This window comes from Botryllus schlosseri, chromosome 15, assembly GCF_051294905.1.
Source record: "Botryllus schlosseri isolate E-star chromosome 15, Bs_hap1, whole genome shotgun sequence".
NCBI classification, from domain to species: domain Eukaryota; kingdom Metazoa; phylum Chordata; class Ascidiacea; order Stolidobranchia; family Styelidae; genus Botryllus; species Botryllus schlosseri.
In genome coordinates this window covers 23,743,592-23,755,642 of record NC_137250.1, presented here as the reverse complement: position 1 = coordinate 23,755,642, position 12,051 = coordinate 23,743,592, and the positions used below count along the sequence as shown (strand labels likewise).

At 40.3% G+C, this 12,051-nt stretch overlaps 3 protein-coding genes across 4 annotated transcripts in view; 1 reads left to right on the top strand and 2 right to left on the bottom strand.

The window, feature by feature from the left end:
- LOC145457804 (RNA polymerase-associated protein CTR9 homolog) overlaps nucleotides 1-12,051 on the top strand; it is a 486,484-nt gene that overhangs the window by 413,130 nt on the left and 61,303 nt on the right. The gene's annotated exons all lie outside the window — the stretch shown is intronic.
- LOC145457834 (NADH dehydrogenase [ubiquinone] 1 beta subcomplex subunit 8, mitochondrial-like) overlaps nucleotides 1-12,051 on the bottom strand; it is a 107,204-nt gene that overhangs the window by 82,299 nt on the left and 12,854 nt on the right. The window lies entirely within an intron of this gene.
- On the bottom strand, nucleotides 5,781-11,763 carry LOC145457759 (activating signal cointegrator 1-like). The gene is made up of 7 exons (XM_080336037.1): nucleotides 11,267-11,763; nucleotides 10,571-10,805; nucleotides 9,878-10,071; nucleotides 8,928-9,142; nucleotides 7,698-8,026; nucleotides 7,118-7,266; nucleotides 5,781-6,108 (listed from the first exon to the last, which is right to left on the bottom strand). Exons 1-7 carry the CDS (start codon nucleotides 11,493-11,495, stop codon nucleotides 5,897-5,899), a joined length of 1,563 nt encoding a protein of 520 aa, XP_080192163.1. The 5' UTR covers nucleotides 11,496-11,763; the 3' UTR covers nucleotides 5,781-5,896.

Here is a 12,051-nt window from a genome sequence, read left to right as displayed (position 1 = left end):
TGATAAGTATGTTGACTAATGATCTTTGATCTCATTATCCTTACAGGGTTGGTTCATTATTCCTTATTAGTGCAAATTGAGCGGTGGATTTGGACACACCCTCGTATTCTACATATTACTATACCGTGATTCTATATACTAATAAGCTTTACGTTACACCGTCAGTAAACTATAACACCGGTTTGGCGTAGTAATCCTGAATCAGATTCTCCAGATTCTGGGAGCTGACCCAGGTGCAGCACCCGGTATTGACACAGAGTTCGGATATTTATCAAAACAAGCCGACAACCGGATTCAGATCTGGAAGCACTTGTATTCCAAACTGGGTTGTTTGCACGAGATAAAATATGACATGTTTCTTTCTCTGCTGATTTTACTTCGAAATATCTGCATTGTGCACTGATTAAAACACACGCTACTATATACTATACATACATATATTCATGTACAATTGAATAGTATATTCATATTAAAATGAACCCGAATATTTTCGGCTGACACTCGTCAGGGGTAATCGTCAGCAACTAGTAGAGAATTCGAAAGAACAGCGTATATCAACAATCGTAACACAAAATATGACGTCACCAGCACGAAATGTCGAATACGAGAGCGTTCAATGTACTATTTTTAGATGATACACGAACTCTTTTTGTTGACACAGCCTTGGCTGGTGTATTTTGATAAAAGTCGACTCCAAGGCGCACAAATGAAAGTGTGAGCGACCCTTTCCGAGTATGCGAAATCTGTCGTCTCGATAATTTTTCGCGCAGGCGGGATTATCCAACAAGTGTTTGCCAATTGCAGAATTTATGGCCTTTGATTGTTCCGCATCAATCTTGAGCGGGTGAGTTAAGGGTGAGCTTTTCATCGAGCGTCACCCTTAACTCACCCGCTCAAGATTGATGCGGAACAATCAAAGGCCATAAATTCTGCAATTGGCAAACACTTGTTGGATAATCCCGCCTGCGCGAAAAATTATCGAGACGACAGATTTCGCATACTCGGAAAGGGTCGCTCACACTTTCATTTGTGCGCCTTGGAGTCGACTTTTATCAAAATACACCAGCCAAGGCTGTGTCAACAAAAAGAGTTCGTGTATCATCTAAAAATAGTACATTGAACGCTCTCGTATTCGACATTTCGTGCTGGTGACGTCATATTTTGTGTTACGATTGTTGATATACGCTGTTCTTTCGAATTCTCTACTAGTTGCTGACGATTACCCCTGACGAGTGTCAGCCGAAAATATTCGGGTTCATTTTAATATGAATATACTATTCAATTGTATATTGAAGTTCTGTACCTCAAAGAAGCTGTTCAAATATATTCATGTATGTTGTGTATGACCGAGATATTTCCTATCGGAGCATATATCGATGCCGTGAGGGGGTTTTGTGAAATTTTAGGGTTAACGCATAATATTATATTTCTGATTGTTACATTTCAAGCAGGAAAGGAAGAGTTCGGAATAGTTGGGCCCGTTACTGGGTACCCGTTCCTAACATATATTGCGGGGGAGATGGTGTAGTGGTTACGATAAGATGTTTCGACACCTTCCTATCTTTTCATTGTATCGCAGTCTTGTGATGTTTTGAAACGATGAAAATATTAATAAACCTGACTGACTGACTGACCCCCCCCCCCAGCAGACGGACCGGGTTCGATTCCCGTCGGAGGTTTATCTGGGCTACTCTTCCCCTGCCGTTGCCGTTCTTGCCTACAGGGTTGGTTCGATTTGTTTGAAATAAGGTCAGATTTGTTTGAAATGAGTTCAGTCTCATGTTTGAAATGAGGATAGTCATGTTAGAAATAAGGATAGTCTTGTTTGAAATAAGGATAGTCGCTATATTCACTATAAGGTCAGTTGCTGTACTAGGCACGCCGTTATATTTTAGGAGTCCTAATTGTCGATTGAAACTGACCGAAAATCGAATTGGACGAAAAGTCGTATTTGACGCAGAATCATGCATTTAGATCCTCAAAAATTACGCAAATTCTCAACTTTTTGATATTACCGTTAATACCATGATGTAATACTTATCTAGATATATAACATATCCAAAGCAGAGGGCACGCCGTTACACTTTAGGTATCGTAATTGTCGATTGAAACTGACCGAAAATCGAATTGGACGAAAAGTCGTATTTGACGCAAAATAGTACATTTTGATCCTCGAAAAGTACGCAAATTCTCAGCTTTTTAACATTATCGTTAATACCATGATGTAATACTTATCTAGATATATAACATATCCAAAGCAGAGGGCACGCCGTTACACTTTAGGTGTCCTAATTGTCGATTGAAACTGACCGAAAATCGAATTGGACGAAAAGTTGTATTTGACGCAAAATAGTACATTTTGATCCTCGAAAAGTACGCAAATTCTCAGCTTTTTGACATTATCGTTAATACCATGATGTAATACTTATCTAGATATATAACATATCCAAAGCAGAGGGTACGCCGTTACACTTTAGGTGTCCTAATTGTCGATTGAAACTGACCGAAAATCGAATTGGACGAAAAGTCGTATTTGACGCAAAATAGTACATTTTGATCCTCGAAAAGTACGCAATTTCTCAACTTTTTGATATTATCGTTAATACCATGATGTAATACTTATCCAGATATATAACATATCCAAAGCAGAGGGCACGCCGTTATATTTTAGGTGTCCTAATTGTCGATTGAAACTGACCGAAAATCGAATTGGACGAAAAGTCGTATTTAACGCAAAATCATGCATTTTGATCCTCAAAAAGTACGCAATTTCTCAACTTTTTGATATTATCGTTAATATCATGATGTAATACCTATACAGATATATGACATATCCGAAGCAGAGGGCACGCCGTTACATTTTAGGTGTCCTAATTGTCGATTGAAACTGACCGAAAATCGAATTGGACGAAAAGTCGTATTTGACGCAAAATCGTGCATTTTGATCTTGAAAAAGTAGGCAATTTTTGTCGTTGATCGCAATAATCGTAATCATTTATATTCTGATGTGCTCAAGACACATAATGTGCAATGCGATGCAGGTGATCGGCAGGAAGATGTTGCATTTACCTATTATGGTATTTTAATTAAAAACGACTTGAGCCAATTGGCCGATATAGCATAACAGTGTTGGATAGGCAGTCTTCATTAAATATTATTATTTTTATTTTTTTTCTCCTCGATATCACGTATAATCATTTGTGGAGTCTGTTTCCGGGCCTCTCGCCGCCGCAAGAAATAGTCACACATGGGGGAAGGAACACAAATTAACCTCTGATGCTTCGGCTACAGGCGAGAATCGAAGTAGCTCCGCCTGCGTAGATTACGGAACGGCTGAAAATTTAGATGTCATAAGTACTACCTGGCTGTTGTAAAATGAAGCACTCCTTCAAGTTTCGATTATAAATTGTATTGATCATACCGTTTGCGCCATTTATTGATAAAACTCGTGTGTTTCAGTTCGTTTGCACTCCAAATCTGTCGCGAAATTGTTTTTCCGGTAATAATATTTGATTTTAGTACAGGTGAATCATTGCGACAACAATGACTCGGCAAATTCGGAAATATGATCACAGTGGTATGGATTCGAAGGGGAACTCCTGCGTTTGTTTTGTAACTCATTCGCGCTATCTAGCGACGTATATGTTCGTACGTACACATTGTACACTTGTACCATAGAGAGAGAGAGAGAGAGAGAGAGAGAGAGAGAGAGAGTCTTTATTTTCATCCAACCAAAATACATAACACACGGCAGTGATGGTGGTACAGAAAATATGCTTGCACAGTATTCGGTATTAGATAGGAATGACCGATAAGACCGTGAAGGTCATCTAGTCTGATCACACCAGCATCAAACAGGTACACTTGACTCTAAGCAGTCTGGCTGTAAAAAAGGTTACAGCAATTTACAACGTAGCTACGTTTTAAATTGCTATGCTTGTACAGTACATCGTCTCTAACTTAAAAGAACCAATTTATTACCCAGCAAATGAAAAGTAATTGCTGCCGACCAGTCGTATGTCATGGCGCAAAATATGGAATAAAATTCTACTAGTCATTCACCAGCCTTCCACCGTAAACGAGGGTGTTTGATTTCAAAGATATGCGAAGTATAGATTAGGCCTATAATAAAAATGCCACAACAATAACGCAACAAAATCGAGCTCTCTCCAAATGTTCAATCATATGGCGTCTGCCCGTCAATATTCACGACCATCAATGTCAACCTAAACCATGCAGTGGTTCTCAACCTTTTTGTCTTGGCGGACCTTTTGTGAAATATTCTCTTACTTGTTGATCAACGTGCATGTCCCTTCTTTACATCGCCTAGACCAGGGGTCGCCAACTCAAAATGGGTCGCGGGCCACTTTTCAGATTTCGTAGCGGCCGCGGCCGCATGAATTCAATATCGATATAAACTAGGCAACTACGTTTTAACTATAGATAACTAACCTACGGAGGAGATTTTAACACTCTACGTCAGTACAACGCCGTGTTACCTAACATAGGCGATGACCATATAGTGACCATAAAAGAAGTAATATTTTATTGAAGGAATGCAAATACAACAAAAAGTCATTATCGTTAATTTCTTTTTATTTTGAACTCTGAGCTGTGCATGATACCTGGAAACGCTTTTCAGCGACTAAGGAGTCGACTTCGGGGCTATATAGCGAGATACGTTACTAGCTGAAAGTATAGCTATGGGATTAGCAATTACGTTGCCGTTTCATTATAGATAACTAACCTACGGAGGTTAGTTATCTATAGTTTCATGCTATGAAGCGACAACAAATCTGCGCGATTAGCATCACTCGACCGTGAATCACGTGATAGGCATCTATCTGTAGGTTAGTTATCTATACTGAAAGACGATCTCCACGTAAAGCTCGATCTTTTGGGGAAGCCCCAAGCCCCCTATGATACTGAAAAATTTCGCTCCCCTCTTATCGTCATATCCCAAAATGCAACCAGAATGCTAGCAATCTCAACGGATAGTTTGATGGCATGGGAGGTTATGACTGTTGATGACAGAATTCTATAATATGAATTCCGGACGAAACACAAAATTTGAACATGATGTAAATGGCGTGGAGCGCGATATAATTTTCAGTTGACCGCAGCTCCGCGCCCGCTTTCACGCCCCCACAAGAGTGGTACGCCCAATAGTTTAAAAACCACTGCCCTATGCCGTTTTCTAAGCGTCTCGGTTTTGGCAGTGTTTGAGCCATTGCGCGTCAAGGCAATATGCCCAGCCCATTCACATCAGCTGATTATTCTCCCTCGATGGAATGGTGTTCCCATCGCCAAAGCCGTTTTAGCTAGTGACGAATAGTGATGTTGGGCACAGGAGAACAGCTTATCGTGAAACAACAGCAACAACATGTTGAAACTGCAGTCAATTTCATCAAGTCGCGGGCCTTATGAGGTCCGCGTGTTGGTGACCGCTGGCCTAGGCCAAGGTTGGTGACCGATTTCAGAGACCTCTCCAAGTCGATTCTGCCCCTTCCTTTCGTTGCATTGTATCACAATCTTGTGACGCATTGATCAGACGAAATTATGAATGTAAACTGATACTGAAACCCCGATTACTCTCATTCGTACCATGTTTCTCCATATCAATGCCGGACTTACTCTCTTCGCGAAATTGGATACTATCCGTACCCTCTCCATACGATACAAAAGCACATAGAATACTGATTGAATTCAAACTTATCAAATCTCCACGATAAATTAAAATGACTTACAGTAAATCAGTACAATATAGATATTCTCACATCCCATTATTGCGACAACTTCAAAACAGCAGCATATTCTATTATGTTTTTTCACCAAATTGTATTTTGCAACCAGTGAACATTCAAAGTGCAGTGCGAGAGAAAATCACAGGAGAAACTCAATTCTCATGTAATATAGTTCTCCCCTTTTTAGCCGCACGATGAATATCTGTAGGCAGCTTCCAAATTTTATGCTTTCCAGAGACCGGCAGTTTGACGAGCATCTCCTCGAAGCCGGAGCAAACGAAAACGTAGGGAGACATCGATTCTCCCGACTGATAAACGGTCCGATATTCTTCTTGCGGTAAAACATCGTCAACATTGACACAACCTGTAGATGCAGAATTGCATGAGTTATCGATAGATCTCATTTCAACAAAGTACTGATGAGTAGGGCTGGACAAAATGGAGCACCTGCGTGATTCGATTCTGAATTGAGTATTTGAGTATAACTCAATATGATGTTGCAGCAGTATGAATGATGCGGAAAGTTCAAATATGTACGTTTCAAGGGACCACAAGGAATGCAGGGTTGTAATGACTCGAGTCACGACTTTCTGATGACTCGACTTGTTTTGAGTCATTTTCTCAAAATATGGAAATTACTCGACTTGGACTCGAGTCGTTGCGCATGACTCGAACCAATTCATATGACTCGAGACTCATACGGCAAAGACCGACATTTCACTGTAATCTGGGATTTCGTCTATTGGTACTGATACTTGAAAATGAGACCAGAAACTGGTAAAAGTGAGGAAAATTATAAATGCGAACCATTCGATATCACCAATCAGAGTATTATAAGTGAGTTTACTAGACTTTAACTGAAAACTGAGCAGTCAACACAATGACTTGGACTCGAGTCATAATACCATGACTCGGACTCGACCCTCAGCTCACTGACTTGGACTCGGACTTGACTCGGTGGTGAATTGAAAATGACTCGACTTGACTCGAGTCAAACCTATAAAATTGAGATTGACTTGTGACTGGGAGCCTTGCGACTTGGTTACCACCCTGTTACAATGCCAGTTTTACATCACATTACAGATGATTTGATGGTTTTTCAACCGTATTTTATTGCAATTTGTGACAATGCTGTGGGTGGATCACAACTTCACAGATGTAACATACGTACCTCTGCGCTACGTGTTTTGCATGCTGCGATACGGCCAATCGAAGTTTACGGCTTTAAGCAGTGGCAAATAGTATCGACTCTATAATTCTTGTTGATATATTGACTCTTATTGGCACATCGTATATAATTTGAGCACTCGTTCATACTAGATTCAGATTTAAGTGCTCAAATCAATGCACCCAGCCGTTCTGATGTGACCTACCCAACAAGCAGGACGTCGGATATTCTTGCGGAAACTGAACAGTCGAGTCGACGTACTGCCGATGTTGCTGTTCCACAGACGCTATTTCCTCTTCTGTTGGTTGTTGGGATGCGGCAGCGATCCAGAGTCGTCCTCTATGGTTTGAGTACCTGAAACGATACAAATGTCGGATGGTTTGCGAAAAACAACATTGCAGAGATCTTCAAAGGATTACGTCTGGTAAACCAATCGAGTTTTACAGCAATCCACAGTGAAATACAGTATCAAAACTATGATTCTCGTTGGCACTCTAAATCTCTTTATGGCGAGAAGCATATCATTTCGGTACTCGAAAAAATCATCTCACTCGACTCTAAACATGAGAAGTCGTACTCAATTCAGATTCAAGTACTCGAATCATCTGCACGGATGCACCGAGTATTCATAGTTGGCACTCATGCGTAGGTAGAAGTAGCGATTTTAAAGTATGCAAAAATTAGTAATCTAGGCTCAATATTGCCAAAAAACTGAAAACTGTTAGGTATAAGTGACAGTAAGAAAATTCCTAAAAAGCAGAAGTGCTTCAAACTTTCAGCCATACCATGAGCGACCTTCGTGCCGTTTAATTCCCTTCACGAGCAGTGACGCCCACGGCTGATGCATGCTCAGACACACTCCCTTGTCGGACATTTGCTGAAGCTCCTTGTCTTGAAGCCTACCCACGCGGTTCTGAGCGGCGGGCTTCGGCGTAGCCTCGACTTTTGGTGGCTTCGTCGCGTTTTCTTTCAAGACAAATTGCGGCATCGGCAGTTCCGGGAAGTTTTCTCGCAAAACGGGGTTGGTTTGAGGTTTTGTTTCCTCAAATTCGGTTTCCATCGTGAATTTCGGTTCTTCATCGAGCACGCGTCTCCCGGCAAAGTCCAGTGTCACCTGAGTATTACAGAGGTGGTCAGTAACAAAGTATTTCGACTTTTTCAGGGTGCTCAAGTAGGTTTTGCCTACTGCACTAATCAGTGTTGTAACCAAGTCGGAAAGCTCCGAGTCACAAGTCAATCTCACTTTTATAGTTTTGACTCGAGTCAAGTCGAGTCATTTTCAATTCACCACCGAGTCCTGTCTGAGTCCAAGTCATCGAGCAGAGGTTCGAGTCCGAGTCATGGTATTATGACTCGAGTCCGAGTCCAAGTCATTGTGTTTGACTCCTGAGTTTCCAGTTAAAGTCTTGTTAAATCCGCTTTTACAACTGTGTTTGGTGATATCGAATGGTTCGCATTTATAACATACTAATTTTCCTCACTTTTAACAGTTTCTGGTCGCATTTTCAAGTACGAAGTACCAACAGACGAAATCCCAATAGGGTGGTTACACTTGACTGTTCTTCGAAATTACAATGAAATGTCGGTCTTGGCCGTCTGAGTCTCGAGTCATATGACTTGGTTTGAGTCATGCGCAATGATTCGAGTCCAAGTCGAGTCATTACACAGATTGACTTGAATCAAGTCGAGTCATCAGAAAATCGTGATTCGAGTCTGACTCAAGTCGAGTCATTACAACCCTGGTACCTATTACTTGAGGGGTTGTGATTTTGGACATTTGATATTTTCCACTTCTACCTTACAGGCCAAGAATACTCACTTGTCTCACTTACTTGAAAATCGGTACTTCTACAGTTCTACCCACTGTAAATACTACTATTTCAAACCCGAAATTTTCCACAGCGATATCTTCGCTTGGAATTGAGCAAAATTTGATATGCAACGTTTTTTTAGACAACGTAGCAATTTCATGGAGCAGAAAAATGTTATTTTTGACTAACCCTACTCTACAATACCTTCCTGTTTAGGCGAGACCCAAATTTGACGTCTTTGAATTCCTTCTCTCTCTTCTTTAACGCGACTTTCTCCTTTGGGCTGAGCCAGACGTTTGCGTCGGAGGAAAAGTAATCGGATTCATCGTCAATGACTTTCGTTCGTTGCACGTACGTTCGATCGTATTCCAGCAGTCGGTCTTTGTACGCTTGGGCCTTTTCGAGGGCTTTGTTTTGTTCTGCGGGACAATTTCTTCAATTGTTAGTATAAAATTGAAATATTGATATTGAAATAAACCCGAATATTTTCAGTCGTCAGTAACTGGTAGAGAATTGAAGTAGGCCTTGGAGTAGACTTTTATCAAAATCCGCTAACCTGCTTTATGCCAACCAAAGGAGTGTGTATAATCAAGGGTTGCAACCCAAGTCACAAATCAATCTCACTTTCATAGTTTTGACTCGAGTCAAGTCGCGTTATTTTCCATTACCGGTGATCTAATTCAAATCTAATTTTTGAAATGTAACTATGCTCTACTTTTAATTGTAATCTCATTTCTGGATGTCCTTAAAATGCTACACGAGAGCTGTATCGTACGAAAAGAGCCAAGCTTGCTGTACAGACATTTGCCATTCTCATGGTTGTTAGAATGCACTCAGATTTGGTATGAACAGGTTGAGAGTCAATTCCAAGTTTTTGCGAATTCAATAGTTCTTGTTCTAATCTCATTTGGAAAAATAAAGTGTGAAGCCAAAATTATAGTTCTAATTTAATTTGGAAAAATAACTGTGTAGCTATAATTCTAATGCTAGTCGAATTTGGAAAATTTCCTAGTTTTTCAAGCGTTACGTGATGCTACAGCAAGATTGTTTAGTTTGAGTGCCGAATATATCGAGGTTATCGCCCTGTGAAGGCGAGTAATCAGTTGTATCACCGGGGCTCTAAAAAAAACCCAAAACTAAATTTCACATCTCACCTGAATTCTCCACAACAGACCGTCCTCCACCCATTTTTCCGAGTTTTGTCAGAAGTTTTTCACTTTTGGCCGATTCCCGAGCCAGGATTTTTTTCTCTTCCGAGGTACAAACGATGTGGCCACAGAACAGACATGGCCCGGAACCTTCTTGCTCGCAAACGACTCGGCCGCATGAGAGACAATTGTTGACAAGGCTGAAATCGATTGCTGTTCCATTAGATACATAGGTAGATGGATAGCAGTTAATATGCTACACTAAGAAATACGGAGAAAAATGCATCTTAGCTTAACAAAATAGCTATGTAGCATTGCAAACTATAGCTACTTACATGGGCAAATTGGGCATATATATTAAACCCACACACATACATTAGATGGTTGATATACAATGTTCTTTCCAATTCTCTACTAGTTGCTGACGATTACCCCTGACGAGTGTCAGCCGAAAATGTTCGGGTTCATTTCAATATCAATATACTATTCAATTGTATATTGAAGTTCTGTACCTCCGAGAAGGTCTTTGAAGCTACTTTCTAGTTTTCAAAATACGAATTGTAAAAATTAAGCCATTTCTTCCTTAAAAACTGTTCAAGAACATATCCACTAGAGCCAAGTAGCACATCTAGGCAAAACCTACTTGAATACTCCCCAAAAGGTAAAAGTACTTCATTGCTGACCACCATTGCGACTCACTTGTGTTTCTGCGCCTGGCATTCGCAAACGTTTCTCCCCGGTAACAAAACCGCGTTCATTCTAGATTCCCCGTCTTTTCCGTAAAGCGAGACGTACGTCGTTTTCTTTCTCGGTGATACGTTGAGAGGAGTTTTTGCCTCGGATGTAGTACTTACGTCGTCGAGAGTCAGAATTTTTTTTGCTTCTTTCTTCTTCTTTGAACGTACAGTTTTTTGTTCTTGATTCTTGTCATTGCCTTGTGACGAAATAATGACACTGATTTACAGAGGTGGTCAGTAGGGTTGTTCAAAAATAACTTTTTTTTTTCCGGATTCCAGGGATTCACTAATAAACTGCACACCAAATTTGGCTCGATAACTAGTAGATGTGAACGCACAGGAGTTTGAAAATTTGAAATTTATGATCAAAAAAGTTTCAAATTTACTGTCAACCTAATGAAACAGTGGAGTTGTCTATAAAAAACAATGAAAAACAAATTTGACGCTATTCCAACACATAGTAGCGAAGTTATTTGAGTTTTTCGTAAATTATTTTGGGATTACCCACCATCCAGGCTATTTATACAGAGATTTATTATGAGAAAAATTGTTTACCGTAACATCATTCTTTCAGACAACTTACCAATTTCATGGGGTTGACAGTAATAATAATCTCTGCTGATTTTCGAAGATTAATCGCAAGAAATATCAGACCGACCTTTGACATAGACAATCACACCATCGCGATCTTCACTTTTTCTTATCCGAAATTCTTCGCAGAACCTTCGAATCTTTTGGTCGTAACCAGGACCGTACAACTGTTCCATGTACTCCTTCACTTCTTCAATGCTCCCAATATCGAGAAGATATTCGGCGTACGCCGTAGGAGTATCCGCTCCCATCTCGGAAGAGATCTCCCGATGGACCCACTCCAGTAACGATGACATTTTCAGGGATATGTATCTTAAGGTGAGTTTTTAGAATGAGATTCACCTGACAGAGGGAAACATGTTTAGAAACTTGTAGGAAAAGGACAAATGGAGAATAACTCGGCCAAAATCCAAACAAACGAGACAAATAAAAACCTTCACCGAGAGATGACATCATTCCATTCTCATGCAAAATGTTGTTGGATATTGAAAATACGTAGGACTGAGCACAATGATTCGAGTACCCGAATCCAACTCGAGTACTTGAGTAATTCGTTCGAGAATAGAGTATCAGCCGCCATGTCAATTGTCAAGTATCACCCAGTATGGTGTCGCGTCAGTTTGAACTCTGGTATATAATATAACTCTTAGCTCAAAGGGGCTTATAATTTCATTACTTGCAAAAATCGGCTCACACTACTTAACTGAAATCATTGGGTCCAGTAATGATTCGAATCAAGTAGTTAGAGAGAATTTTTTTCAGTAGGCTACTAAACTTATACACCCTTTTTCACTTAGAGATAGATAGTTTAAATGCTTTTTTCCTATCATGGAAGCCTCGAGTCCCCGACTT

Excerpts from the sequence above, each read along its gene's own strand:
- LOC145457759 (XM_080336037.1), bottom strand. The coding sequence starts at position 11,495 with ATGTCATCGTTACTGGAGTGGGTCCATCGGGAGATCTCTTCCGAGATG. Across the intron at positions 10,806-11,266 it reads TGTGATTGTCTATGTCAAAG|GCAATGACAAGAATCAAGAA; the intron begins GTCGGTCTGATA and ends TTTCGTCACAAG. Across the intron at positions 9,143-9,877 it reads GTCTGTTGTGGAGAATTCAG|AACAAAACAAAGCCCTCGAA; the intron begins GTGAGATGTGAA and ends ATTGTCCCGCAG.